The 27,680-nt window shown below is 65.0% G+C and overlaps 2 protein-coding genes across 5 annotated transcripts; one reads left to right on the plus strand and one right to left on the minus strand.

Annotated features, from left to right (window-relative positions):
• The first annotated feature begins 50 nt into the window (after positions 1-50).
• SLC7A10 (solute carrier family 7 member 10) lies at positions 51-15,002 on the plus strand. Of its 2 annotated transcripts, XM_025425208.3 has the most exons (11): positions 56-259; positions 9,585-9,789; positions 11,287-11,438; positions 11,614-11,739; positions 11,807-11,960; positions 12,651-12,774; positions 12,855-12,958; positions 13,312-13,408; positions 13,595-13,744; positions 14,369-14,546; positions 14,782-15,002. In XM_025425208.3, exons 1-11 carry the CDS (start codon positions 121-123, stop codon positions 14,910-14,912), a joined length of 1,560 nt encoding a protein of 519 aa, XP_025280993.1. In that variant the 5' UTR covers positions 56-120; the 3' UTR covers positions 14,913-15,002. The 2 variants fall into 2 exon arrangements, with proteins under 2 accessions (XP_025280992.1, XP_025280993.1); XM_025425207.3 differs by lacking the exon at positions 13,595-13,744 and having other exon boundaries at positions 51-259; positions 14,428-14,546.
• LRP3 (LDL receptor related protein 3) lies at positions 14,921-27,680 on the minus strand. 3 transcript variants are annotated; one of them, XM_025425205.3, is made up of 7 exons: positions 27,571-27,680; positions 25,864-25,911; positions 21,370-21,508; positions 19,842-20,056; positions 18,351-19,467; positions 17,035-17,167; positions 14,921-15,643 (listed from the first exon to the last, which is right to left on the minus strand). In XM_025425205.3, exons 1-7 carry the CDS (start codon positions 27,641-27,643, stop codon positions 15,605-15,607), a joined length of 1,764 nt encoding a protein of 587 aa, XP_025280990.1. In that variant the 5' UTR covers positions 27,644-27,680; the 3' UTR covers positions 14,921-15,604. The 3 variants fall into 3 exon arrangements, with proteins under 3 accessions (XP_025280990.1, XP_025280988.1, XP_025280989.1); XM_025425203.3 differs by lacking the exon at positions 14,921-15,643 and adding an exon at positions 16,188-16,837; XM_025425204.3 differs by lacking the exons at positions 14,921-15,643; positions 27,571-27,680 and adding exons at positions 16,188-16,837; positions 26,695-27,183.

The raw sequence follows: 27,680 nt of genomic DNA on the forward strand, positions 1-27,680 counted from the left end.
GCGCTGTCCGGGCTGCGAGGGCGGCGAGCGCTCCGACAGACGGACGGACCGACGGACCGGCGGCGGGTCGGACGGACAGCCTGGGCAGCGCAGGGAGCGGGGACGCGGCGGCACAGCGACATGGCCGGCCACACGCAGCAGCCGAGCGGGCGCGGGAACCCCGGCCCCGCACCCTCGCCCTGCCCCGGCCCCGGCGCCTCGGAGCGGGTGGCGCTCAAGAAGGAGATCGGGCTGCTGAGCGCCTGCACCATCATCATCGGTGAGAGCGGCGGGGGGCGGGGGGGGGCAAGGGCTCGGGGTGCTGGGGCGCTCCTGCGGCAGGGGATGCCCGGAGCACCTGCCCAGTCTCCCCAGCCGCGGCGGCAGGACGGCTCGGGCCCACCTCCCAGGCGCACCTGCCCTGGTGCAGGTCCATCGGCCGCGGGGGTCCCTCCGCTGCTGCGGGGTTCCGCAAGGCAAACTGCGCTCCGTGAAAGGGAGGGGACTATGACCCTGCCTGGAGTGGGGAGCCCTGTGAGTATGGGGACTGGATAGGGGGTCCCAGGTGAAGGCTCCAGGTTCCGGGCTGTGGCTCAAGGTGAGTCTCTACTGCGTGTGGGGTCCAGGCGCCATGCAGGGTGGAGGATTATTCTCCCAAATCAGGAGACCCCGTGGGCAAACTGGATAGGTAGGTAGAGCCAGCCCAGAGGGGAAATAGGTTCAAGGTATATAACTATTGCAGAGTTTGGTGGCAGGATCCTGGGGAGAGAGTGGAGCGGTCAGTGACGGGGAAGCCGGCGATGGGGAGGGCATACCAAACCTGCAGAAAAGCCACCTGCTTCGTGGGCTGGGATCCCCACAGGCACCTGTAGCCTTTGGCCCCATCTTCCCCACCTGAGGATGGGTCCATGTGTCTCGCCCCCATATGGGGGCTTCTGCGTAGGCAGAGGGCTCAGGGGACAAGGCCTGAGTCGTGAGTGCTGACACCTTGGGAACTAGGTAACCCAGACCTGCGTCCACACCAAGTGCCTTAGAGACCCTCCTGGGAATGGTCTGTTCCATCCCCTGTGTCCCAGGAGACGAAGATTAGGCGGATGAATGGAGGGGTCGTGACTGCCCTCATTCTACTGCCTGCCAGGTCTTTCTCTCCCCAGCCAGTGGGGTCTCCTTGTGCACCCGCTGCCCACGCATCCTCAGACCCCTGGAGATGGAGAAAGAGGCTCAGAGGGCAGACTGGAGCCTTCACCTCCTCCTCTGCCCCCACACTGGGAGCTCCTGAGCCAGGGCTGGGATCCGGCTCTTGGCCATTGCCCCACTCACACTGAAAGTTGCCCTAGAACACAAACCCCGTGCAGGTAGCTCCCCTATCTCATCCACTTGCCCTCGGAATGGAATCTTCTGGGAGCTGCTCCTGCGACCTTCTTGGCCTAGGACTTCCTTGCTTGGCTATCTCCTGGCCAGGGATTTGGCCAGGATACTGGTTAGAGTCTTGCCCTGGCCCACACCCTCTCTAGGATGTGTGCCCCCAGGAAGGGGAAGCCCACGCATGATGGATGGGCCACGGAGTCAGGAGGCTGGCCATGTCTGGAGCCAGCTACAGCGCCAGGAAGGTGCCGGGAGAGACACAGCTCCTCCTCGGGTGTCTCGGCCAAGCGGCCATCCTTGAGCTATATTCCTACTCTGTGTCCTCCCGCATCCCATCTACGTCAGGTCAGGTACAGGCCGCTGGCTCCCCTCTCCTGGAAAGAGAGCCCTGGAGGTGGTGGTGGGAGTGGAGGAGGCTAGCTCCACCATCACATGCCGCCAGCAGGACCCTAAGAATAGTCTCGTGCACCCCAGCTCTGCCCTTGCAGCGCCCCCACTCTGCAGCCCATCCCTGCTGTTCCAGGTCCACCGCTCCCCGGGCCTCCAGGCCTTGAAGGCCGAGCAGGGGCAAGAGGTGACTTGGCAAAGGGTGGCAGACTCAGGAAAAGAACCCAGAAGACCTGACCCCAGTGTAGGGCACTGAGTGGTGGGGTCCTGCGACCCTGCTTAGGGAGCTTTGAAGGATTCCAGCAGGCGGGAGACAGAGAAGGGGAGAGGGGTCAGGAGACGAGGGAGGAGGCCTCTGTGGGCTGAGTCAGGGTCTGCACTGCCCTGGAGACCTCGCCCCCTCCCCATGCGCTGTTCTGAGTCCACGTCCCACATCTCATCCCACCCTCCTGCCTGGGGAACCTGGCCGACGTAAAAATAAGTCTCCCAAGTGTCATATTTTAGCTCTAAAAGCCTTGAGGACTTTATGTCTACTCCACAGTCTTTCTTGTTACCAGCTCCTGCACTTGCTATCTCCGAAACTTCAAAGAGCCCCTCCCAGGCGATCCTGTCATTCTCCTTCTTGGCGTCCTATGCCCTGTCCTAGGCGGACGAGTGGGGCTTTCAGGAAAGGAACGTCGGAAGGGCTTTGGGGGGTGGGGAAGGGGTAAGGCTCCACCTGAAGTGTGTTTAGAATAGCACCTGCTGGCCCCAGCCAGCACACCTGGAGGGGAACGGGCCAGCCCGGGGGAACGGGGGCCAGCCGGGCAGGGCCTGCGTAAGACTCCGCTGCATCTAATACCTATTCTGAAAAACACCTCTTATTACATTAAGAAATCGCGTTCTCTCTTTATCTCATTTGATTCTCGTGCCCACCTTGTAAGACGAGAGTGTTTATACCCATTTACAGGCATAGAAACTGAGGTTGGAAGTTACATGACACTTTTGCAAGCAGTAGACTTGGGATTTGGAACCAGATTTGGACCCAATCTTCCAAGGCAGTGCCCTTCTGCATACTGTTCTGGGGTTGGGCAAAATTGGGGCCGGATTCAGAGCTCTTGATGGGGGAAGGTTGGGATTTGCTGAGCTCCCCACTCTACCATGGAGGGATGAACAAACAGAGGGAAAAGGAAATCTCCCCTGACTCCCCACCCCCACCCAGGGCTGCATGTAAGAATCTCTCCTCCTGACTCAAGGACCCCAGGCAGCTCCCTCTCCCAATCCACACCCAAGGAATGGGCGTGCCCAGGTCCAGCAGAGCGGGAATCACCCAGGACCTGCTGACCAGGCTGTCCTGTCTTCCACTCTCTCCCTTCGACGTGGGTATCCAGCCTATGCTGGTGTTTGTGTGCCAGACTCCGGTGTGTTTAGGGACTCAGAGGTCTGCGTCACGAATGCCATCTCCTTAGGAGCCAATCCCTGCTCATCCAACCATGGCCAGACCCCTCTCTGTTGTCTCCAGAGCCAGAGGTGGCTGGGCCGCTCAGAGGATGGCCCTGTCCTCGAGCCCGGCCCCTCCTCACGGGGACCCTGGGGAGATGTAAAACCAGAAAGACGTTTGTGTCTCACAGCCCTGATTTACAGATGAGGAAACAGACTGAGGCTACAGCCAGTCCAGATGCAGATGCCCTTGGTGGGACCCCCGTTGGGGCCTGAGGCCACTGTGGCTATAAGGGTGGGGGCCTGCCACCACTGGACACACTCATTCATGTACTCAACAGTTAGGTACAGAAGGGTGCCAGGCACAGAGACAGACAAAAGCCCTGTCCTCTTGGAGCTGACATTCCAGCATGGGCATCAAAGAGCAAATGATATGCAAGCTGAACGTTCAGTCGATGGGATCATAAGTGCTAAGGTGAAGTAAATTAGGATAGGAGGGCGGGGAGGATGGTAGATAGGAGACGAGTCACGAGTGGGATGGGGCCAGTTTGTGTGGGCTTTTGCCTTTTTCTCTTTGTAAGATGGGAGAGGGCTTTGAGCAGAATAGCGATGGGATGGGATGGGATGGGATGGGATGGGATGGGATATAGGATGGAATGGGATGGATAGGATGGATATGATAGGATGAGATGAATAAGATGGGATGGGACAGGATGGCATGAGGTGAGATGAGATGGGATGGAATGGGATAGGATAGGTGGGATGGGATGGGATAGGATATGGGATGGGATAGGATGGGATGCGATGGAATGCGATAGGTTGGATGGCGTGGGATGGGATGGATGGAATGGGATAGGATGTGATGGAATAGGATGAATGGGAAGAGATAGGATATGGGATGGGATAGGGTATGAGATGGGATGGAATAGGATGGATATGATGGGATGGGATAGGATGGATGGGATGGAATGGGATGGGACAGGATGGGATGAGATGGATAGGATGGCATGGGATGGGGCTCACTGTGGGAAAAAAGCTGTGGGTAGAAGCAGCAAGTCTGGGCAGGAGGGTACTTGGGTCAGAGAAGATGATGGCTCAGAGCAGGGTGGTGGCAGTGAGGTGCTGAGGGGATGTTCAGTTCTAGATGTGTTTGGAAGATGAAGCCACAGGATTTGTGATGAACTGGGTGTGAGATGTGGGAGAAAGAGAAGAGTTGAGCGTGAGCCCAGCCATGGGCCTGAGCATCTGGGGGCCCGGTGTGCTGTTTACTGATCTGGAAGGACTGAGAGGAATAGGTTCTAGGGCGGGAGGGTGGAGGGCAAAGGGTTGAAAGTCAGGGGTCTCATTTTGAACATGTAAAATTTGAGATGCCTATTTGTTGAGGAATTAGGTGGATATCCAGGTCTCGTTCGGGGAGGAGGTCCGTGCTAGGCATATACACTTGGGAGTTGCCGTAGATGCTGGGGGACTGGACGAGGCCTCCAAGGGGAGGAGTGTGGAAGGAAAGGGGCAGAGGCCCCAGGACTGCACCACGGGCACCCAACCTCTGGAAGTCAGGAAAGAGAAGGGCCAGTAGAGGCGTCCGCAGCCGGCACGGTGGGAGGAGGGCCAGGAGGCTGAGTGTGGAGGAAGGGATCCACCTGCCAGATGCCACTGATGAGGCAGGTAAGGTGCAGTCTGGGGGTGGGCGGTTGGATCTGGCAGAGTGGAGCTCACGGGCGACCTTGACTCAGCCTGGAGACTGGGTCCAGGCGAAGTTTGCTAGGCAGGTGGCACTGGGCTGAGCCAGGCCGAGAGCTCCACACTCCTGCTCATCCCTCTCTTGAAAGGAAAAGTGGGTTAGGCCGGAGGTGCACGCAGGCCACTTGGCAATTCGTCATGTCCTGGGGGCATCCCCACTCACCTCCCTGGAGTGGAATCTCCATAGGCACTTCTGTCTCCCTGGGGGGGTGCCTGACATATGCTCGTTAAGGACGTGTGTGTGTTTGGAGGCATGGGCTTCACCCCGGGGGACACAGAGCCCCCAGAGCACAGCTCTGGCCGCTGACCCCCGCATGTTGGGGTCAGGACTCCAAAGGCCAGATTGGGTGCCCCAGGGTCTCTCCAAGATGCATGACCAGAGAGAGATCCATAAGCACTCCCTGGGGCCTCCGATGTGCCAAGCAGGGTGGGAGCATGCCCGCATCACGGTCTCATCTCCCCACTTGACCGACAAGAAGGCTCAGGGACCCCAAGTATCTTATCCACAGCACCCCCACCCCAGCCATGCGGGATCTGGGACTCGAACCCAGATCTGGGGGTTCTCCACTAGCACCTCTGTCTATGGCCCTGGGGACCTACTGATGGGAATTTGGAGCTCTCTCCCTGAGGCCTCATGTGTCGTATCCTAATGGGGAGGTGCTGGGACTCGCTGCCCAGAGCAAAGGAAGAAGGCTGGGCCTATGGCCAGCCCCCGATCAGGCCGGGCACCCTCTGTCAGGCCAGCAGGCCAGTGTGACAGGAAGAACCCCCATTGTGGGCCACCATTGGGCAAGGCGTATGTAGATGACTCGGGCCCCGTGGGTTCTCTGTCCGTTGGGGGGACTCGGGCTTCTGACCTCAGCCGGCCAGGACACAGCCTCTGGGAACGCAGCGCCCATGCAGGTGGCAAATAGAGAATCACTTCCTGGCCATCTCCCAGGGACCACGGGGTTGGGCCAGGGCCCAGGAGACAGGGACCGAGGTGGGAGGCCAGGAAGGGCTTCCTGGAGGGGATGCAGCTTCCGAGCTGGGGAGACACCTGTCGCAGTGGGGGCCGGGGACCCCTGAGCCCGTGTGCAGGATGTGTCTGCCCTGCCCAGCGGAGCCTCTGCTAAATTCAGGGGCGAAGCTGCCCTCTGCTGCCCCCTAGCTCGGTGGCCCTCCCTCGCAAAAGGGGAAACTGAGGCCCAGAAGGGCAGCCCTGGCCCGAGGTCACACAGCCGACTCCTGACAGTGCTTCTGGTGATGAGGGCTGGAGCCAGCAGCCTGGCCTGGCAGGACTTCCCTGCTCCCCCCTCCCCGCCCCCCTCCAAATCAGACTGTACGTCCCCCCCATGCGCCCCGAGGGCAGCTGGCGCCTCCCGCCAACACGACCTCCACCGTGCACCCTGGCGACCTCCACGGTCAGCCACTGCCTCCCAGAAATAGGTCAGCGCACACCGCAAGGGCCAGGAGAACAATGGCCCTTTCTTCGTTCCTCCGGAGCCGGGTAAGCCCCATCAGGCCAAACATCTTAATGTGATAAAAGCCACCCAGTGGGCCCAGGGAAGACGGTGGGAGGAGCCTGAAGGGGGGCCCCCCGGCGGTGGGGGCTCACTTCCTCACCCACCTGTGCTGGAGCCTGCACCCCGCGGCCGGGGACCCGCAAGGACCACGGAGCAGCCTTGCCCCGGGTGGCTGGGTCCGTGGAGGCCTTGGAAGCTGCATTTCTCCCGCCCGCGGTGGTCAGTCCCCGGGCCGCACCCCTCCCCGCCCCGCGGTCCCCTCTCCAGGCCCCCTGTAATCGTTCAGATGCCGAGGCCCCCACCCGTGTCCCCGGCGTCCCCCTCCCTGCCCCCTGCCCGCCCCGCTCACCCAAGCCCACGGCCCCAGGGCTCCTGGCGGGGCCCCACCCAGCCCACGTGGTCCTCGGAGCAGCCAGTGGACTCCGATGGGGTTTTCTGCCACTCTCGGGCACAAACCTGGGGCAGCTGCTTAGAGGCTGCCCAGGCCCAGAAGGAGAGGACCTCAGAGACACCCGCTGGCACACACGTCCCTTGGAGCCACGTGGGGGGAAGTCGTGTGCTGTAGGCTGAGGCCTTGTGTCCAAACAGTGATGATCCCCGGCCCATCCCCCGGTGCCAGCATCGCAGTCTCCAGCTCCTGGGCACGGGCGAGCGACGGGTCCCTTTCAGACCCCAGCCTGGGAGGACAAGACGCAGGTGTGGCTTCCCCAAGGGCTGCGCCCACGAGGCCCTGCCGTGCTGAACTGTAGACAGCGCCGCGGTCCCCGTGGGCTGGGTTGCTCGGGTCCCTGGATGCCCCCAGCCTGAATGCACCCAGCTTCTTCCAAGGCCACCCAGCCCCCGCTGGCTTCCAACCTCACTGGCTTTTGGCAAATCCCACTCCACCAAGCCCTGAGAACAGAGGCTCAGTTGCCGGATAGAGCAAACTCAAAGACCCTCGCTTGAGAAAGCCGACCCAGGCCCCAGGCCCCCAGCGCGGGTCATGGAGGTGACCCCTCTCCCCCTGGAAGCAGGCCCGGGGCTCCGCTTACCTCTGGGGGGCTGGGGGACAGGAATTCTCTCGTCCTTATCTGGATGTATTTAGGGCTCCTGGGATGTGACTTGAAAACCAAGTGGGCACCATGGCCGTCCAGACTGGAAATCTGTGTCGGCCGGGGGCGGGGTGGGGGGTAGCCCCGTGGACAAGGAATGCATGCAGATTGGCAGCCACAGCGGTGTCCTTGGCCAGACCCGCCTGTGGGCCTGGCAGGTGGAGCAGGCCGGCTCCGCCTCCACGGGTGTGCGCTCCCCAGAGGGACCGGGCAGGTGGGGTCATCCCATCGAGGGACTGAGCCCCAAGCTCCTAACAGTGTGGCTTTTTTATTCAAGTGGCCTGGGCATTCTGGGATTATTTCCTCTCGGGCAGGTCTTGCAGACCACCAACGACGTGACCTAATTTGTTTGCACAGATGGTGAGACCTAGGTCACCCAGAACATGGCCCTTTTTGCCCTCCCTGCCAGGGAGCTCACAGCTCACTGGGCACTCAGTCTTGCTCACCCTGAGGACCTACTCTGCAGACCACAGCTTGGCCCTGTGAGCTTTTGGACCGAGCATTCGCAGACACCGTGCGTCAGCGGAGCACCCCCCCGACACACACCACACTCCTCAAGACTCAGAGTCAGCCCCCTGTGACCAGGGCAGATTCCACGCACGTCCGAGCCTCAGAGGCTGACCACCCTCCCTGCCTCCCTGCAGTGCCCCTCCCGGAGAGCCGAGTAGAGACGCTGCCCCCGCTTCACAGATGAGGGAATCAGTCCTTCGTGTCAGGACACTGGTGCCACTTTGGGCATTGGGCCATTCGTGCACAGATGTGTGTTGAGCACCTACTGTGTGCTGGGGGATGGGGGGCGAGCAGGTGCGGTTGCAGGCAGCACACAGAATCACGCAAAGAGGGCCCCTGGGTGGCTCAGGGGTTGAGCGTCTGCCTTCGGCTCAGGGCATGATCCCGGGGTACCAGGGTCAAGTCCCACCTCGGGCTCCCCGCAGGGAGCCTGCTGCTCCCTCTGCCTGTGTCTCTGCCTCTCCATCTGTGTCTCTCATGAATAAATACAGAAAATCTAAAAAAAAAAAAGAATTAAGCAAGATGCAAAGTACATCCACATACACCTATGTGGTATCTTGCTGAATCCTCACCAAAACCTCGTGCACAGACAGACCTTGAGACATGACCTGAGCCCCAGCTGGGGTTTCCCCGCTGTGGTCCTGGGATGAGAGCGGTGACTCCTCTCCACCTCCCCGGGGCTGTCTCATGGGAGAGGCCGTCTTATCCAGACCGCCCTGGGCCAGTCGCTGCCAGCCTGGCATTGCCCACCCCATTCCTCCCGTGATGGCTGCTGACCTACCCCCAGCCCTGAAAATGCACCCGTTCCTCCCCTTCACCCCGCTGGCCCTCTCCCAGGACCTGAAACATTTCAATGGTGCCAGGAAACACGTTCTCTTCTGAGCCTGCAGCTGCAGCCTGGGTCCTAGGTCAGGGAGGAGCCCAGGAAGCAGGTTCCCTTTTAGGGACAGGGGAGAGAGAAGATCAGGCATGGGGCAGGGTCTGGGGAGTCATGGGGCTGGCAAGTGGGAGGAGGACCCCATGGGATCAAGGCACGGTCAGGAGAGCTGCATGGAGGCGGTGCCGCTCCCCGAGTGTGGACTTCAGGCAATGGAGAGGTAGCAGAAGAGGTTATGGTCAAGGTCTTGCTTCAGGTGGCCAGCTCTGGCCGGCAGGTTGGAAGGAGAAGAGGTGGCCACCGCGGCCTGAGCCCGGGCCCCTTGGGGGTGCACAGAGTGCTGCCACCCTGCCACCGCTCAGGCGGCGGAGCCCCCTCCTCGTGCTGGTCCACCTGGTGGGAGTAAGCCGGGGACAGATGCCCTGAGAAGAGGACTCACCTCCTAAATTGGGCGGACGGGGTGCCCCCTCCCACGCCAGGGCCTGGGGAAGGGGAGATCACGGGCCCAGAGTGGGATGCACAGGGTCGGAGGCAGCTCGGGGCATCGCCAGGCCTCCAGGCCCACCTCCCCTCTCCTCCTCCTCCTCCTCCTCCTCCTCCTGGGAGCAGCCGGGCTTCCCTTCTTCGCTATAGCATCTGGGAGACGGCAGGGCTGCTAAGGGGGCCCCCGACCTGATGGCTCCCCATCTCCCCCCACCTCCCCCCACCCAGGGAACATCATCGGCTCCGGCATCTTCATCTCCCCCAAGGGGGTCCTGGAGCACTCAGGCTCTGTGGGTCTGGCCCTCTTCGTCTGGGTCCTGGGTGGAGGCGTCACTGCCCTGGGCTCCCTCTGCTACGCGGAGCTGGGCGTCGCCATCCCCAAGTCTGGTGGAGACTACGCCTATGTCACGGAGATCTTCGGGGGCCTGGCCGGGTGAGTGTGGGGCCCCAGGGGGAGGGGACGGCGATCTGGAATCGAGGGCCACTTGGGTGCTGGACTTCAATTTCCTCTTCTTCTCACATCTCAGGGAGGCCATGGGGTGGATGGAGGAAAGGGGGTGGGGGTGTTGGGCAGCCTTCCAAGGCCAGGGTGGGCAGGACACTCCAGCCGGCCCCTTGACCTCTCTGTGCTTCCTACTCCCCACCAGGATGATGCTCGCAATAGGCCAAGAGCAGCCTCGACTTTATAAACCCACATGTGTGTAAGAGGGGTGCATAAAATTCTTACCAGTGACCTCCAAGGGCACCCCTTTAAATAGCTCCCCAGCGTTCTTTTATTCAGGGTAAACAGTAGCTGAGCACCTACTGTGTGCTCAGGACCAGGGTTAAAAGATCCATCCCTGTTGTCGAATTGTAGTGCAGAAGGGAGAGAGCCCCCTCTGAGGGGGGCAAGAGATCCCTGCTTTGAGGCTGCGCACGAGGGCCGCGGCCCAGCGGCCAAGAGAATGGGGTGCCACCACCGAGGGAAGGCTTCCGTTTGCCTTCACATTTGCACCAAGTCTTGGAGCGTGGGCCCAATCTAGCTGGTGTGGCCAGAGGGCGTCGGATCCGTGGTCCACGCCAGGCCTGGGAGGCGCTGGGGCAGCCCGGGGGCGGGAGGGGGTCCGAGCTACTGCAGTTACCCAGCCGAGCTGTGCCGAGGGCCTGGATAAAGGTGTGGGAAGATCCCAGAATCATGCAGCAGCCTAAATCCGGAGGATGTGGTGGCCAGTGGGGCCTGAGGGGCCGCAGAGGGTGACCCCAGTTTCCCATTGGGTAAGCTCCCTGATGGCAGTTTCGGGGAGGAGAGGTTTGGGGGTAAGGTTGCCGTGCTGGTGGGGTCTGTGGCCTATCTGGGGAGATGGTCTAGTCGGGCCTTGGGGGGAGGGTGTCTGGAGCTCAGAGGAAAAGTCTAGGCTAAAATATACAAAATTTGCTTCTGAGGGATGTGGTTCGGGGCCCTTAACGGGCAGGGTAGTGGAAGATGGGGTGTGTGGTGGGTGCGGGCGTGTCCATGAACGCTCTGCTCTGGGGAGCCGGCCCTCAAAGGGGCCTGGGACCTGAGAAAGCGGGAGACTTGTGCTGTGTGGTGGAAAGAATACGGGAGAAGAAGGGGAGAGGGAGGGAGGGGGCCTGAGCCGTGACTCCAGGCCCCGGGACAGCCCACCCCAGCTCAGGGAACAGCCTGCGGCCAGAGCTGGGCGGCTGTTCCAAAGGGGGCTGGGTCCCAAGTCCTTTTCGACACCCACCCAAGGGCAGCCTGGAGCTGTCAACCGTGCTGACTGCTGTCCCTGTTGAAAAAGCCCCTTATTCGAGCAGAGACCCCGACAGCCGGACCGAAGCTGGCATGGAGCGCCCACGCCGGGCTCTGGGGGGGCAGCCCCGCTCCCACACCTGGGCCGGGGCGGGGGGTGCGGGATGCCTGTGCCAGTCGGGCCCTGGCTTGTTCCAGCTTCCTGCTGCTCTGGAGCGCGGTCCTCATCATGTACCCCACCAGCCTGGCTGTCATCTCCATGACCTTCTCGAACTACGTGCTGCAGCCCGTGTTCCCCAACTGCATCCCCCCGGCCGCGGCCTCCCGCGCCCTCTCCATGGCCTGCCTGAGTGAGTGCCCGCCTTGGGCCCGCACCGGCTCCCTGGCCCCGGCTCCCTGGCCCGTGTGGGAGGACTGGGGTGGGGGGTGGGGGTCCCTCCTGTGAGCTTAGCCCCAGGGGCCGCCTCCTGCAGCCCGGGCTGCACTGGCCTGGGGGCCACCCGCGCACTCTCCATCCCTCCCCAGTGCTCCTGACGTGGGTGAACAGCTCCAGCGTGCGCTGGGCCACACGCATCCAGGACATCTTCACCGGCGGGAAGCTGCTGGCCCTGTCCCTCATCATTGGCGTGGGCTTTGTCCAGATCTTCCAAGGTAGGGCCGGGGTGGGGCCGTGCGAGGGGCCGGGGGCGACACTGACCCTTGACCTCTGGACCCCCAGGGCGCTTCGAGGAGCTGAGGCCCAGCAATGCCTTTGACTTCTGGATGACACCGTCCGTGGGTCACCTGGCCTTGGCCTTCCTCCAGGGCTCCTTTGCCTTCAGCGGCTGGAACTTCCTCAACTACGTCACGGAGGAGCTGGTTGACCCTCGAAAGTGGGTGGGATGGCCAGCCGGGCCCCGGGAAGGTGGGGGGGAGAGGCACCTCCCTGCACAGACCTGCTGCCTCCCGGGGCTCAGCCTGCTGCCGGGACCCTCGTGCTGCAGCCTGGCCCCGCCCCACAAAGCCGTGTTGTGGCCCCTTGCCGGGCCTCAGAAACACGGAGTGTCATTGTCCCACTGTCAATGGACCCGACGGTTTGCATTTGACCAAAATGTGTACACAACACGGCCCCCAGGGACAAAGCCCATGGCTCCATCTGATGCTCAGTGGGGGGTCCCAACAGTGACCAGTCGCAGCTGGGGCTGGCGCAGATAGGGCAGCCCCAGGGGACCCCGGGTCTAGGGACTGGGCCCTAGGGACACTTTTCAAGGATCTTCATGGCCGATTGGGCCTGGATGTGCTTTTCTCTTCCTGTGCCAGCACTAGACCTGCCCCCCCAGAGTTTGATGCGGCCCTTTCCCCACCCACCTGCCCTTCCTCCACCAGTCTGTGCCCAGACTGGGGCCCAGGGGGGCCGCAGGGAGATGGCGGTGGTGCCCCTTACCTGTCCCAGGGCCCACAGCAGACCCAGGAGATGGAGATTCAAAGCGTTCCTGTGCTGGGTCCTCCGGGCGCTGCCTCCCAGTCTCCCCGCAACCCCGGGGGCTGCCACTGACCAGGAACCTACCCACTGCTGCCCCCAGGAACCTACCTCGTGCCATTGTCATCTCCATCCCACTGGTGACCTTTGTGTACACCTTCACCAACATCGCCTACTTCACGGCCATGTCGCCCCAGGAGCTGCTGTCCTCTAACGCAGTGGCTGTGGTGAGTGGGGTCCCACCTGTGCCTGCCTCCCGCCCACCCCGCCCTGCCTCATGCACCACCTCTCTTCTGTGCCCACTCAGACCTTCGGGGAGAAGCTGCTGGGCTACTTTTCTTGGGTCATGCCCGTCTCCGTGGCACTTTCCACTTTTGGAGGGATCAATGGCTACCTGTTCACCTCCTCCAGGTGACCGGATGGGGAAAGGGGTGGTCAAGGTGAGGCAAGGCAGGTAGCCCTGGTGCTCATGATCAGCGCCAGGGGCCGGAGGAAGTCAGATCCCGCCCGGTGGGTCCCAGCTGAAGCTGGGACAATGAGCTCCCCAGTGACAGGAGTCCGACCCCCGCTCTGAGGTACAGAAAGCAAAAAGGAGGCGGGACTAGGTGGGGAAGAAGTGCCCGGTGGGGCTCCTGGGGCCCGGAGAAGGCAGGGGCCGGAGGTGACAGCTCCAGGGGGACATCGGGTCTGGAGCTGAGGTCCGGGAGCTGGTTGGCGGGACACCCAAGGCCGGGCTCACGCTCCCGCCCCCATCTCTGTCCCAGACTGTGCTTCTCTGGGGCCCGAGAGGGGCACCTGCCCGGCCTGCTGGCCATGATCCACGTCAGACGCTGCACCCCCATCCCTGCCCTCCTCGTCTGTGTAAGTCGTGGGACCAACTGGCAGGGACGGGAGCCGGCCCTCGGGGGTGGAGGGTGGTGCGGGCCACAGAGGGAGCAGGGAGGGCCGGGGCTCACCAACCTCTTGGCCCGAGCCGGCGGGCCCAGGGCGGCCCACGGGGCTGACGGAGGCAGGTGGGAGGCCACCCTCAGCCCGGTCCTCTCCCAGTGCGGGGCCACAGCGATCATCATGCTTGTGGGAGACACGTACACGCTCATCAACTATGTGTCCTTCATCAACTACCTCTGCTACGGCGTCACCATCCTGGGCCTGCTCGTGCTGCGCTGGAGGCGGCCAGCTCTCCACAGGCCCATCAAGGTGAGGCCCGGGGGAGGACGGGCTGGCTGTCCCCCCGCCTTAGGTCACCTGGGTACCGGGGGCAGGTGATGACAGCGATTGGGCCCTGCTCCGGGCTGTGTGTATACCGACCTATTCAGCTCTCGTGTCAGCCCCACGAGGTGGGGGCTTTCGATACTCCCAGTTTACAGACAGGAAAAGGAGGCCAAGATGCTTGCTCCTGGTCACAGAGAATCCCAGGAGCACACAAGGACAGCAGAGCCCAGACTAAGCAAAATGCAAATATTGTGTCTGCATATAAATCCTGGAGCTGGAGAAGTGCTGCTCAGTGCCTGAAAAAAAACACCAAAAAGAGAGAGAGAAAAAAAAGAGATATAGGGAGAGAGTCAGATGCAAACAGCCAGTGACACATAGTTGCCGTGTGGAGCTCAGAGCCACTGTAACTTTGATAAGTCGTTTGACAAATCAGCCATCCCATGAGTTGGCTTCTAGCATGTTGGGCTGCTGCCAGAGGGGGACCCTCAAGCCTCAGCTCCCAGGAGAGGGTGGGAGGCACCTAGGACCCTGTCACCCTCACGGGGTGGTGGAGCAGGAGAGCCCAGGGAAGGTCCCACGCCATTGGCCCTCTGGCTGGCTGATCCCCAGGTGAACCTCCTCGTCCCTGTCGCGTACTTGGTTTTCTGGGCATTCCTACTGGTCTTCAGCTTCATCTCGGAGCCCATGGTGTGTGGGGTCGGCGTGATCATCATCCTCACTGGGGTGCCTGTTTTCTTCCTGGGGGTCTTCTGGAGAAGCAAACCAAAGTGTGTGCACAGACTCACAGGTGAGCCGGGGCCGCCTCCCCAAGGTGGTGGGCGTCGGAGTGCGTCCCCTCTCGGGGGCTTGCCCTGGGGCAGGGCCTCCCCGCAGCTGCAGTGGTATCAGGGTCCAGCTGCCACCGGAAGTGTCCCCAGGAGGTGGTCCAGTGTCCAGAATCCAACCAAAGGGAGCAACTCCCCGAGGACCCCTGCCCCACAGGGTCAGACCCAAGGTCTATCTGTTTGTCCATCTGTCCTCAGAGTCCATGACACGCTGGGGCCAGGAGCTGTGTTTCGTGGTCTACCCCCAGGAGGCCCCCGAGGAGGAAGAAAACAGCCCCTGCCAGTCCTCCCCGCTGCCTGCCACGGACAAGCCCTTGAAGACACAGTGAGACATTGGTGAACCTAAAGCAGCTGTTTCTGTTTACATGTTGTTTATTGAGGAGGTGTTTTTGCAAAATAAGTTGTGTTTTTTTGTTTTGGGTTTTTTGTTTTTGTTTTTGTTTTGTCTTGGAAAAAAAAAAGAGATCCGACTCTTTTAAGGCCTATGCCAAGGGGGACCCCCGCAGATGTGGACGGGGCTCCCTGTCAGCACCGCCCCACTCGCTTTTCCTGAAAAGGTCTATGAATAAAACGGGGCTGGTGGGTGGTGTGCTTGTCTCAGGTGAGTCCCTGGTGGGCATGACTTGGTGGGGCTGGCGTGGTGCTGGCTGCCAAAGTGGCTCAGCAGGCGCCGCAGGAGGCCTCTGGCATCTGGGGGCTCTGCCCCGTGAGCCAGGCACTCCCTCTCTCCCTTGTGGGGTCCAGAGCCAGCCCTGCCCCAAAAGGACACCGGGATTGGGAGACACCTGGTGTGCCCCTCCCGGGGACCCGCAATGCCAGCCCAAGGCTCAGCCACCCGGGAGGGCCTAGGCGTTTCTGCTGGAGCTGCCTTTCCCCCCATAAATCTCCGTAGAATGAGCGTCAAGACTTGGGGGCCCATGGCTTCACCCTGCTTTACAGGGGAAACTGAGAGCCTGAGGCAGAACAGGATGGATCTGGCCACTGTTAGTCGGTGCTCGGCCACTGTCTCCTGAGGAAGCTTCTAGCAGCATCTCCCGGGAGGGGTTGGGGGCCTCAGGGCCTGCAAGAGACCATGGGCTTTCTCTACCCTGTGCCCACATTCCCAGCCCTCATGCCCAGATTAAGCTTGCAGCCAGAGAGCGAAGGGCATCTGCCCGGCCAGGCCCATGCTGACACCGCAGGCATGAGGATGGGCCGGAAGCCTCCTCGCCTGCCCCTCCGGGATGGCTGGGGGGATGGGAGGAGGGCTGAGCACCAGCACAGGGCCCGCCCTGGACTGGCTCCGTCACACCCGCCGTCCTGTGCAGTCGGGCACAGCTTTGGCGCCCCGGAGGGTGAATGAAGTGAGAAGCCACGGAAAACACTCCAGAGAGCCTTGCCCTAGCCCTCCTGCTTCCCTGGAACTGGACTCCCAGAACGGAGGTGAGGGAGGAGAGTGAGGCACCCAGTGGGTGCCTGCAGAGGGGCTCCTGACTCCACTTCCCCGTGGCTCCAGCCCCGACAGCCCGCGCCCGCTGTGCCCGCCAGGGCTGGGGGTGCGGTGCCGCAAGCCGGCGGGGCTTCTGGGCAGCCTCTCGGGAAGAAAGAAGGACGCGGAGGCAGGGTAGAAACGACTGTGTATTCCCTGGTTACAAAGCGGGGCTGTGGCGGTCACCAGCAGGCCGGCGGGTCAGCAGACCAGCAGGGCCTCATCGTCGCTGGCCTCCAACGTTGGGGAGCAGGGTGGCGGGGGGCTCCTGCAGACACCCGGTGGCTCTGGTGCGTGGGGGCCCAGGGTGCTGCTGGCAGTGGGAGCCGCGGGCTGAGGGTCCTGGGCCGGGCAGGGCTCCCGAGGCATGTCCGCGGGGGCCGGGCTGTCCCCGGGAGGGTCCCTGCAGGCTTTTCTGTCCTTGTCCCCCCGCCTGCAGCCCGGGTCCCGCAGGCCCGAGGGGGGCGGCCCGGCAGATCCCACTTCTGGCGCCCGGCCCGGGGCGCTGGGGGGCCCATCCGCGGCTGCCGCGGGGCTGCCCGAGTCCGTACGGGGTGCGGGGGCGTCCGGGCTGGTCCCTGGCGCAGGCTGGAGGAGCCCGTCGCCCAGCACCGTCTGCGAGGTGCGAGCGGCCGTCAGCAGCGGGATCTGTCCCCGCGGCGCCCGCGGCCGGTGAAAGAGCCGGTTCCAGAGGCGGCCCAGGCGGCGGCGGGAGGGCCCGCGGCGGGAGGCGTGCCGGCGCATCTGTCGCCGCATGGCTGTGCGGAGGTTCTGCAGCACCGAGGCCTGGGGACCGGGAGCCGCGGGGGGGGGCTCAGCACCCCCCGGGCCGACCTGTTCCCCCAGCCTGGCCGCGCCCCCCCACCGCACCCTGCCCGGGCCTCTCCTCCCGCTCCCTCGGCCCTTGGCCCGTGCACCGTCTGACCCGGGCCCGGGGTCTGCCCGTCTGGGCGTCCCCGGGGGTCTCGCCCCCTGGCGCTCACCTGGGATGCACTGTAGACGGGGAAGTCCTCCACCGGCGGGATGAGGCCCTGTGCGATGAGCTGCCCGTAGGACGGGGGTGCCTCCCGCCGCACAAACTCGGCCTCCAGGCGCGTCATCTGGGTCTCGAAGGCCCTGAAGGCAGCGAGACCCAGGAAGGCAGCATGGCAGGGCTGGCGGGGACGGCACACGGGCCTGCCCCAGGCCCCGCCCCCGCAGGCCCCGCCCCAGGCTTCTCCCAGGCCCCGCCCCCAGGCCCCCCGCAGGTCCGCCTCCAGCCACCGGCAGGCCCCGCCCCTCCCCTAGGCTCCCCGCAGGGCCCTCCCCCTAGCTCCAGGCCCCGCCCCGAAGGCCCCGCCTCCAGCCACCGGCAGGCCCCGCCCAGCCCCCAGTCCCCTGCAGGACCCGCCCCAGGCTCCCCCGCAGGACCCGCTCCGACCCCAGGTTTCTCCCAGGCCCCGCCCCCTAGCCCCAGGCCCCGCCCCTTCCCTAAACTCCCCGCAGGCCCCGCCCCCTAGCCCCAGGCCCTGCCCCTTCCAGCCCCGTCCCTCGCCCCCGCAGGCCCCGCCCCGCCCCGCCCCGAGGCTCCCCAGCAGGACCCGCTCCGCCCCCAGGCTTCTCCCAGGCCCCTTCCCCTAGCCGCCTAGGCCCCGCCCCCAGCCCCACAGGCCCCGCCCCAGGCTTCCCCCAGGCCCCGCCCCTAGCCACCCAGGCCCCCGCAGGCCCCGCCCCGCCCCCCGGCTCCCCTGCAGGCCCCGCCCCCAGCCCCACAGGCCCCGCCCCAGGCTTCTCCCAGGCCCCGCCCCTAGCCACCCAGGCCCCCGCCCCCGCAGGCCCCGCCCCGCCCCCGGCTCCCCTGCAGGCCCCGCCCCCAGCCCCACAGGCCCCGCCCCAGGCTTCCCCCAGGCCCCGCCCCTAGCCACCCAGGCCCCCGCCCCCGCAGGCCCCGCCCCGCCCCCCGGCTCCCCTGCAGGCCCCGCCCCCAGCCCCACAGGCCCCGCCCCAGGCTTCTCCCAGGCCCCGCCCCTAGCCGCCCAGGCCCCGCCCTGCCCCCAGGCTCGCCCGCAGGCCCCGCCCCGCCCCGCTCCCAGGCCCCCCGCAGGCCCCGCCTCCAGCCACCGGCAGGCCCCGCCCCCAGGCCCCGTCCCTCCCCTAGGCTCCCCCGCAGGCCCCGCCCCGGCGTCTCCCAGGCCCCGCCCCCGCCGCGACCTCCCGGGACACGCGGGGAAGCGCACGCGTGCACGGCCTGAGCGGGGCGGGGGGAGGGCGGGGGGGGCTGGGGGGAGCCGCGGCCCCGACCCCGGGCGCGCCCGCCCACCTGTACTCCTGGGTGCGCAGCGAGTAGAGCTTGAAGGCGCAGCCCAGGGCGATGACGAGCAGCAGGCCGCACACCAGGCTGCCGATGAGCGCCGCCGTGATGACCTTCCGCGGCACCGCCGCCAGGCAGCCGTGCTCGTCACTGCCGTCCTGGCAGTCCTCCTGGCCGTCGCAGCGCCACGTCTCGAAAATGCACAGGTTGGTGCCGCAGTGGAAGGTGCCCGGCTGGCAGGAGAAGCAGTTCTTCTCGTCGGCGCCGTCGGGGCAGCTCTTCTGGTTGTTGCAGCGGTCGGCGGGCGCGTAGCACAGGCCGCTGCCCCCCTCGCAGGGGTACTGGTCGGGCGGGCAGGCGGGGCAGCCCTGCTCGTCGCGGCCGCTGGCGCAGTGCCACCAGCCGTCGCAGCGCTGCGGCTCGGAGAAGCAGCCCTGCTCGCCCGCGTCGCCCGCCGCCCCGTCGCCGCTGCTGCCGCACGGCTGCTCCCACGGGAGGCAGTAGCCCTTCACCTGGTAGGTGGCGTTGAAGCCGTGGCCGGCGCTGCGGGCGCGCGCGTGGTAGGCCACGGTGAGGCGGCCCTGCGCGGCCTCCAGGCTCACGGGCCGGTGGTTGCTGCGGTAGGACAGGGTCTGCAGCAGGCGGTCGCCGCGCTCGCCCAGGCCCTCGTACACCTGCACGTAGTCGTCGTAGCCCAGGCGCAGCTCCAGCTGCAGCAGCACGCGCCGCGGGTCCTGCGTGTCCACCAGCCACGTGCAGTGCAGGTCCGACGGCCCGCGCGCCGCGCCGAACAGGTCCGGGGACGCGAAGGAGCCGTAGAAGCTGCCCAGCCGCCGGCCGCACGCCAGGTCGGGGCAGCCCGCCTCGTCGGAGCCGTCCCCGCAGTCCTGCGAGCCGTCGCAGCGCCGCTCGGCCGGCAGGCAGCGCGTGGAGCGCGCCCCGCTGCAGGGGAAGGTGCCCCCGGGGCACAGGCTGCCCGGAGGCTCCGACGCGGGCGCCGAGCAGTTGCCCTCGTCCGAGCCGTCGCCGCACTCGTCCACGGTGTTGCACTGCCACGGGCCCGGCAGGCACTTGCCGTTGTCACAGCGGAACTCGTCGGCCTGGCAGGACGCCTGGCCCAGCTTCCCTGCGCATGGAGAAGGGGGGGATGCTCAGGGGGAGCCCAGCCTCCCTCCGGGGCACAGCCGGGCCAGGAGCAGGCAGGGTGGCCCCCCTGTCCCCGCGGGGCCTCTGCGGGGCCTCTCTATGGCCTCCCCAGGGGCAACCACCCCTCAAATGCTGGGGTGGGATTGTTCCTGACTTGAGCCAAGGGTGAGGGGCGAGCCGTCCACTCTAGCCAAGTCTGGGAAGTGGGGTCAGTGAGCTGGAGGGGCTTCAGGGCACCGTGAGGCGGCCACCTGACCCATCCCAGGCCCCCCGCCCCTCGGGGCTGCTGGGGGAGACCAGGAGAGGGCGCTGCCCGGGGCCCTGCTGCGCTGCCCACCCCGCTGCCCACCTCACCTCGGATGTAGGACAGACGGAAGCCCTGGGCCTGGCCCGAGCTGGAGGCGTCCGAGTGGAAGAAGATCCAGACGTGGTCCCGGGCGGAGATGAAGGCAGGGGGGATGGCCGAGCCGCAGAGCCGGAAGGCCTCCTGGCGGGGCGGCGCCGCTGGGCCCAGCATGAGCCAGTCCAGGGAGCACTGGTGGGACTCCTCCACATCGAAGTTGCGGAAGCTGCGGGGGCAGAGGGGAACGAGGACGGCGGCTGTGGGCAGGCGGGCAGGGAGCCCGCGGACCCGGGCTCGTGCGTGGCAAGTGTGGCCGGCCCCAGGGGCCCCCACTCCTCCACTCCAGGCCCCTCAGGGGGACCCCTGCTGCCACACGAAGAACCGGAGCAACTAGACAGCCCCGTCGAAGCCCTGCGAAGGCCTCACCTGGTCCCTTCCTGCCCTTTATCGGCACACGCAGTGCCCGCCCCAAAGCCAAAGTGGAGGGGGAGTCAGAAGCTCCAGCAGGGGCAGTTCCTTCCCCCCACACTCCCCCTGGAAGGGCAAGCCCCGGGGGTCCAGATCCCTCCACGCGGAGTGTGCTGGGAGAGACCCAGCACGGGCTCACAGGCTGAGGGAGTACACGCGCCCGGGGCTGGCCAAGCCTGCAGCTGGGTGACAGCTTGTCATCTGGGGAGAAATGGATGCTGGGCCCGCCAGGCCCAGGCTGTGGGGCCAGCAGGCCACAGGACCAGCGAGTAGACCAGAAGCGGCCGGCAAGAGTGGAGTCTTTGAAGAGAGCGGGCCTGACAGCCACGGCCCTGTGGCCACAGGGAAACGGGCAGAGACACCAGGACAGACCCTGCTGGTGCCCATCATGTCCCTGTGGTTTGGAGCCAGGACTACCTGAGTGTTCTAGGCTTTGGCATGTAGGACAGTGGCGCCCCGGCCAGGTACCCCCCGGCCACCCCCGGCAAGCGGTTCCAGACTCAGCTCCACTATCTGGCCACCTCAGCTCCCTCTGCCCTGGGCTCCTACATGGGCTCCTCCTGAGGCCCCCCGGGAAGCCCTGCTCTGGCCTCTGGCCTGGCCCCTAGCCCCCCAGCCCCCCCTGCAGGACGGAGAAAACACCTCCGCCACCTCGGAGCCGGCTGGAGCACGCCCACCAGTCCCCAGGGCTCCTCCCCCTGGCGGGGCTGAGGGAGACCCCCCCAGGGCCCACGAGAGAAGCTGACACAGGGGAGGTTCAGCAGGCGGGGCGGCCAGCCACAGGGGCCCACAGACACCTGGGGAGCTGGGCACACTCACATGCTCACACATGTGCACACACAGACACACACGTACTTACACATCTGCCCTCTGTACCTCTTCATACATGTGCTCATGCACATGCACGTGCTCACACACGTAAGCATCTGCTCACACACGTGCCCTCTGCACCTGCTCACACACGCACTCACGCACATGCACCATTTCACATGCACACTCACACACACACACACACTTATGCCGCATGTGCAGGCTCACGGAGTTTCCTTCTGATGCCCTGGGTCCCCTTACCTGATGGTGATCATGTCCCCACGGTCACCCTGGATGTACCAGCTGCAGTTGGTTCCCGGAGGGTAGTTGAGGGGCCAGGCCGGGCTGTAGATGACACCACGCCGCTCTGTGTGCTGCTCTAGCTTCCCGCTGCAGGCAGCTGTCGGGAGAGGAGCCTGAGACGTGCTGGCCTCCCCTTTGGGTAGGAAGTGAGGTGCGGGGTGCACGCGAGCCCCCCGTGGCCTGAGTGCGAGCCTTCCCCGGGGTGGGATCAAGGCCAGACAAGGGTGGCCATGGCCAGACTCAAGACTTCATTGGCGTGTGCGTGGGGGGCCAAGGACCCAGCAGGACTGGGGCAGCCTTGGTCCCCAACCCCACTGGGTGCACCAGAGCGTAGGTCTTACCCCCATTCCCGGCAGGGCTGGGAATGAGCCCACCAGCAGTCCCCTTGGCACCTCCAAGGGGCAGCCTCTTGGCCTCAGGGCCTCAACTCAGTGGAGAATTCTGCAGCCCTAGGCCTTCCTGGGCCCAGGCAAGGCCTCTGCCCTGGACCGCACCCGCCCCTCCCTGCCCCTGCAGCCCTTCACCACACCGCCTCGTCACATCCTCACAACAGCCTGTGGCAAAGGCAGGGTCTGTTATACAGATGGAGAAACTGAGGCCGGTGACACCACCTCCTCACTCTCCCACTGCCTGGCACCTTCTACCTTGCCCCCGGAAGCCAGGGTCCCTCTGCTGGCTCTCAACAAGACTCCCTGGGACCCCACACTGCACAGCTGCAGAAAAGAGAGTGAAGTCCTCCAGCTGCCTCACATGCTCTTAGGACTCAGCGGCGCAGTGACCAGGGAGGTCCAGGTGATCCAACACTGTGACTACCAGGGCCGTGAAAACCCCCACCCACAGCTCACGAAAGCAGCAAAGGACTAGAAAAGAAACACCCACACTTGACCCTAAAACAAGCCTGGCCACCCTCGAACTGCCATCAGAGCCCCCAAGGGTCCCTGGTCAGCAAGGCACCAGCCAGGCTTCTCTGCCTGGCACCCAATGTGGCCTGGAGGGCCAGCCCGGGGATTTCAGATTTCTCACCCCTGAAACAGGAGCAATAAGAGCACCCAGGAGGGGAAGGACAAGAGCCCCTTCCCTCTGACACATGAGGCCACTGGCTTGGTGGACCTCACAGGGACCCTCAGTGCTGACCCGGGGACCTGCGAGGTGTGAGGTTATGAAACCCAGGGGAGGCCTCTCCTGCTAGATGGTGCTGGATGGTGCTGGGGGTTCACAGGCAGGAAGAGCCTAGCACGGCCGGGGTGTATCCTCCCTCCCACGTCAAATCTCCAAAGCACACGGTCAACCCCGAGTCAGGAGCCACCCTTTGTTGTCCTGGCCCCTGAGACCCTAGGACAGGGCCCGGGGCAAAGCAGGGCCTGTCACACTTCCCCTGGCCGGGAGGCCTTCCTCAGAGAGACCAAACACTCAGAAAGGCCAGGTTCCTCCCCCGTGAATCCTGCAGGCATCACCTGCCCCAGCCGGATACTCTTCTAGACGTACGTCCCGCCCCACTTTCCAGGGCCAGGCAGCCTGGCTCTCGGACCAGCAGCCAAGTCAGGAGCAGATGCCTGACGTCCCCACAAAGCCCCTGACACCATGTTCCCCCAAACAGCCTCCCCCTGAGCAATCCCCAGGGCTGCCCCCGAAGTTCCCCCAGAGGGGCAGCGACAGCACGCAGTTTGCTCTTCCCCAAGCGGGGGCGCGGAGGTCATGCTCTCTGCAGCGCCGAGTGCACGGGGAGCAGGAAAGAGGGCAGGGTCCATGCGGGCCGCTGGGAGCTCCAGCCTTGAGCCCGGTGGTGTCAGCAGCTCAGGCCACCAGCCCCAGGCCTGTCTGTGAGGGCAGCCTCGCCCCCCACCCCGGGGTCCGGGCACAGGTGGGGAGAGGCCTCCCAGGTCCCGGGGCCCGCACTGCCAGGCACCCCGCTCCACCTTAGGTGGGTCACCGGGTCCATCAGTAAAATGGAGTCCGTGGGTGCTGCTGGTCTCAGAGGGTGGTCGGGAAATCCGAGGAAAGAGGCTGTCCTAGGCAGGCATTCCTGGGGTGGGGGGCGAAGGGGGGGACGCCTGCGGAGTGAGGCTCTGACAGGGTGTGTGATGATGGGCGGCGGGGGAGGGTGCCGGGGGGGCTGTGTGTCTGCAGGATAGGGTTTGGGGGTGTTTGGGGGCTTTGGCTGGGGGGGACCTGTGTTCCCTCCGGCAGAAGGCCGCTTGCCCTCGGGCCGAGGTGGCCTGCTCCAGGGGGCCGAGGATGACCGAGCACTTTCAGACCAGCGAGCGCCCTTCCTTCCTGGTCCAAAGAGTCACAAAATACTCCCGAGGAAGCATGAGCAAGGCCTGGTGGAGCACAGTTTGCAGATCCGGTTTCCAGAGCAATCGATAGTCTAGATAACCTACCGGCTGGAACTACAGGACAGGGAGCCAGGAGCCCCCCCCACCTCCCCAGGCCTCGGGGGAGGCTGCCGGGGGAGGGGGAAGCAGCCTCAAGGCGCTGTCCAGGCTCACGGGCGCTGGTGTCACAGCAGCCACACGGCCGAGCCCCGAGTCTGGGCTGTGGGACGTGGGGCATCGGCCCCAGTCCAGGGGCTGGGAGGCAGACCCCTGTGACGTCTCCAGCCCGTCAGCCGGGCCCTCAGGGTTGTCTGAGCGGTCACCCCAGGCCGCCGGAAGCCGGGCTCCACTCCCCTTGGCAATGCCAGGGGGTAGAGCTAGACTCCGGGAGAGCTAGGCCCCCGACCTCCACCTGCACCGCGATGTGAACGGTGGCCCCACGTGAAGCTGGGCGACGTGGGCCCTGCTACGAACAACGGGGATGCTGGCTAAGAGCATGGCTGTCTTCCCCTCCCTGACTATGAGTGAGGCTCGTCCCTGGAGCATCACCTTCTAAACCTGGGACACAGGCATGCAGCAGACACCCACCACAGCCGCAGGAGGGCTCGCGGGGGGCTCCCATCCGTAAGGCCTGACAGCCCCGTCCCCCTCCTGCCCACTCCCTTCCATGGCCACAGACAGACCCTGGCCCCAGCGGGGCCAGTCTCCTCCAGGAAACTGGGATGGGGACACGGGGCAGGTGGCCGTGGGGCCAGGACACCAGGCAGCGCTGGGGAGGGCTTGGTGCTGAGTAAGTCGGGGCCCTGGGCCAGCTGCGTCAGCAGAGGAGGCTGGAGGAGTTGATGTGCAGGGACAATCGTGGGGTGGGGGGGAGCCTAGGAGCCACACGGGATAAGCCCGTCCTCTGTGGGCCCAGGGCCTCCCCCTCCCATGACCGTGGCCAGCAGAGGACCCTCTCCCTGAGCCAGCCTCTGCGGATTTCTGCTACGAGGTCCTGAGCAGAATTAGAGACCCCAGGCGCCTCTAGGCCCGTGGGCAGCACAGCAGACAGCACACAAGTCACAGGCCCCCCGCCCTGGAGACCCCACGTTCTCCCCAGCTCCCTGAGGCCCTTCTCAGATGTCTCCCGGGGGCCCCAGGGCCAGGAGGGCTGGGGCTTCCCCGTGGCAGTGCCCTCAGCGAAGCACCGACACTCTTGACGGCCTCGGTCACCCCTCCCACTCCTGCCAGCCTTCCATGTGCCTGGCACGGGGCCCGAGCACGGAGACGGCTGTGGATGCTTGGACCCGCTCTGACAGCAGGAGGAATGGGGTGGAGTTCCAACTGTGTTTCCTCGATCCCGTGGGCAGCCACGAGTCTCAAGGCCGAGACATCAGCCACGCAGTTAATCTCTCCTGCACACCAGCTTGCCTGGACCGGGGCTTGCTCGGACGGACCAGCGGAACCCAGGCTGGGCCACCTTCTTCTCGAATCTGCAGGCCAAGCCAGTATTTCTGCCGCCCTGGGTCATCCCAGGGCCAGGTACCAGGCAACCGGAGACCACCCTGTAGCCCCAAGCCAGCCAGAACTATTCACTCTGGCCACGCCTGACCGTGTGCCCTGTCCTGCTTGCCTTTCCCGTGGAAACTCCAGTAAAGGCTCTGGCCTGGCCCCCTGTGGCCCCTGTGGGGTGTTACCCCTCCTCAGTCACACCTTTAGCAGCAAAATCCCAGGTATAACTTTAAAACAGGCAGGCATCCCACGGTGCCTCGTGGCCTCGGGGAACCCCACGGCCTACCGGAAGCCCAATCCACCAATTACACTGCACCTGTGACAGTTTGCTAGTGGCATTAAGCCACCGTGCGTCATTGTCACGCTGAGCACCTTGGCTCATCTGCCCATTTGACTCTAATGACCAGGCTCTGAGGTAGCCCCTGTTATTGCACCCATTTTGCAGAAAAGGAAACTGAGACTCAGGGAGGTGTAAGCTTGCCCGCAGCCAAATGGCGCCTTTGTGATGCAGGAAAAAAATGCACAAGGACTGAGGTTGAAAGAGGCGAGCTGACCCCAGGGGTGGACAGGTCCCAGAGGCCTGTGCTTAGAGGTCACGAAACCAGAAGAGCAGGACGCAAGGCAGGAAAGGGAAGCGTCTACTCACCTAAGGCAGGAACCGCGCTGCTGAGCCGCCCGGTGAGAACGATGTTCACTGCAGGAGATACAAAGAGGAGTCAGTGGGGGGCGGTGGCTCTGGGGGCCCAGACACCTGCCCTGGGCCAACCGCGGCCCTCGATGGGCACAGGACATCGCAGCCAAACTCCAGGCTGGTTCCCTTCATCCCACGGGGCACGGCCCAGAGCATCGCCAGAGACTTCCACTCTACCGGGTCCTGCTGGCAGGGGCACAGGGGAGGACCCTCGAGGGTCTCAGGACCCACCACCCTCTCCCAAAGAGAGCCAGGGCACAAGCTTGGCTGCACTGGCCACTCCTGCTGCTCCCCACGCCCGGGAATTTTACCCCATGTAGGAGGGGTGTGTTTCCGTCTCCCCCCTCCAGCTCGGGGACTCGTGTGTGGACCACTCTGGTTCGGCCGGGACAAGGGCCCTGCCTTCAGAGGGGCCCCTACCACTTGGAGGAATCCCTCTGAGGGGCCTTGACAGCCACCTGGTCTACGGGCAGCCAGGGAGGGAGGGAGTAGGTGACTCCCCCATTCCACAGGGATGCACAGTTAGCAGGATTCAAGGTCCACCCCGCAGTGCCACGCTGACCTTGAGAAGAGACGCAAAGAACTCTCCTGCCACCCACCCCATCGAGTGGCCGCCTCCATGGGGTTTGCCCTTTGCTTTCACCTAGTGCTTTCCTGCAGGGGTTTACAGGACCAGGAGGAGACTATGGGCAAACTCGACTTCCTGGGGTTCAGGGTACCCCCGTTCCCTCCAACATCAAGGATGCCAAGGGAGGCAGAGAGCATCCCTGCAGGGTCAGCACCCACCTGGTGAGGATGCAGGGGCAGATGTCCCCTCTGAAAACACCCCCAGGTTCTGCTAGGCAGAGCCCAAGCCCCATCTGGGTGGAGAGGGCCTTGGGGTGCCCGAAGGGCCCGTCCTCCAGCCCCGCTCACCAGCACGGAGCAGCTCAGAGTCCAGAGCGCGTGACCACGAAGGGGCTGGGCAGTGGGCGCTCTGCAGGAGGGGGGTCCCCAGCCCTTACTAGACTCTCCCACATGTGAGGCAAGACCCAGAGCTCCCTGCAGAAGAGGGTGCATGCAGCTTGGCCCTGACAGGTTTCTTTTCCACTGTGTCGTTTCAGCAGCTTCAAGCAAACCTACTGAGCTGAAAGCATCTTCCCTAGTGACCCGGTAGGGTGTCCCCTAATGACCCCAAGCTCCGATAATGGCCTCCCTCCTTCATCGTGGTAAATAAAGGAGCCATGTGGCTTGAGGATTTAACTCCTTTCTTGCCCTCTCCCTGACACGGGGCCACGGAGCTGCACGGGCCCTCCCGGGGACCCAGCATGGGGGCTGCGCAGGCCGCCCCGGGGCCAAGGGACACAAAGGGAAGACGGGCGGGCGGCGCGGCCAGGCCGCCTCCTGCCGCCCCCGCCCCCGCCCCCGCCCCGGGTCCCCAGGCAGGGAGGAGGCGGCGCCCGCCCGCAGACCCGCCCGCCTCGCCTTTGTCCGCAGCCGGGAGGCCGCATCCCCGCCAGGCCCGGCCCCGCGCTGCTCCCGGCGGCGGGGGGGGGGGGGGGGGGGCGGGCGCGGGGCCGCGGGGCTCGGCCGCCCGGGGACCCCCCAGGGCGCGGGCCGGGGCGGGGCGAGGGGCGGGGGGCGGCGAGGGGCGCGGGGCGGGGGGCGGCGAGGCCCACTCACCCAGGCAGACGACGGCCAGCTGCGCCCGGGCGCCCGGCGCCCCCTCCGGCCCCGCGGCCGCGCGCTGCTCCATGCCGGCCCGGCCCCCGCCTGCGGCTCCGGCTGCGGCT

The sequence above is a fragment of the Canis lupus genome, chromosome 1 (genome assembly GCF_003254725.2).
Source record: "Canis lupus dingo isolate Sandy chromosome 1, ASM325472v2, whole genome shotgun sequence".
In the NCBI taxonomy this organism is placed as follows: Eukaryota; Metazoa; Chordata; class Mammalia; order Carnivora; family Canidae; genus Canis; species Canis lupus.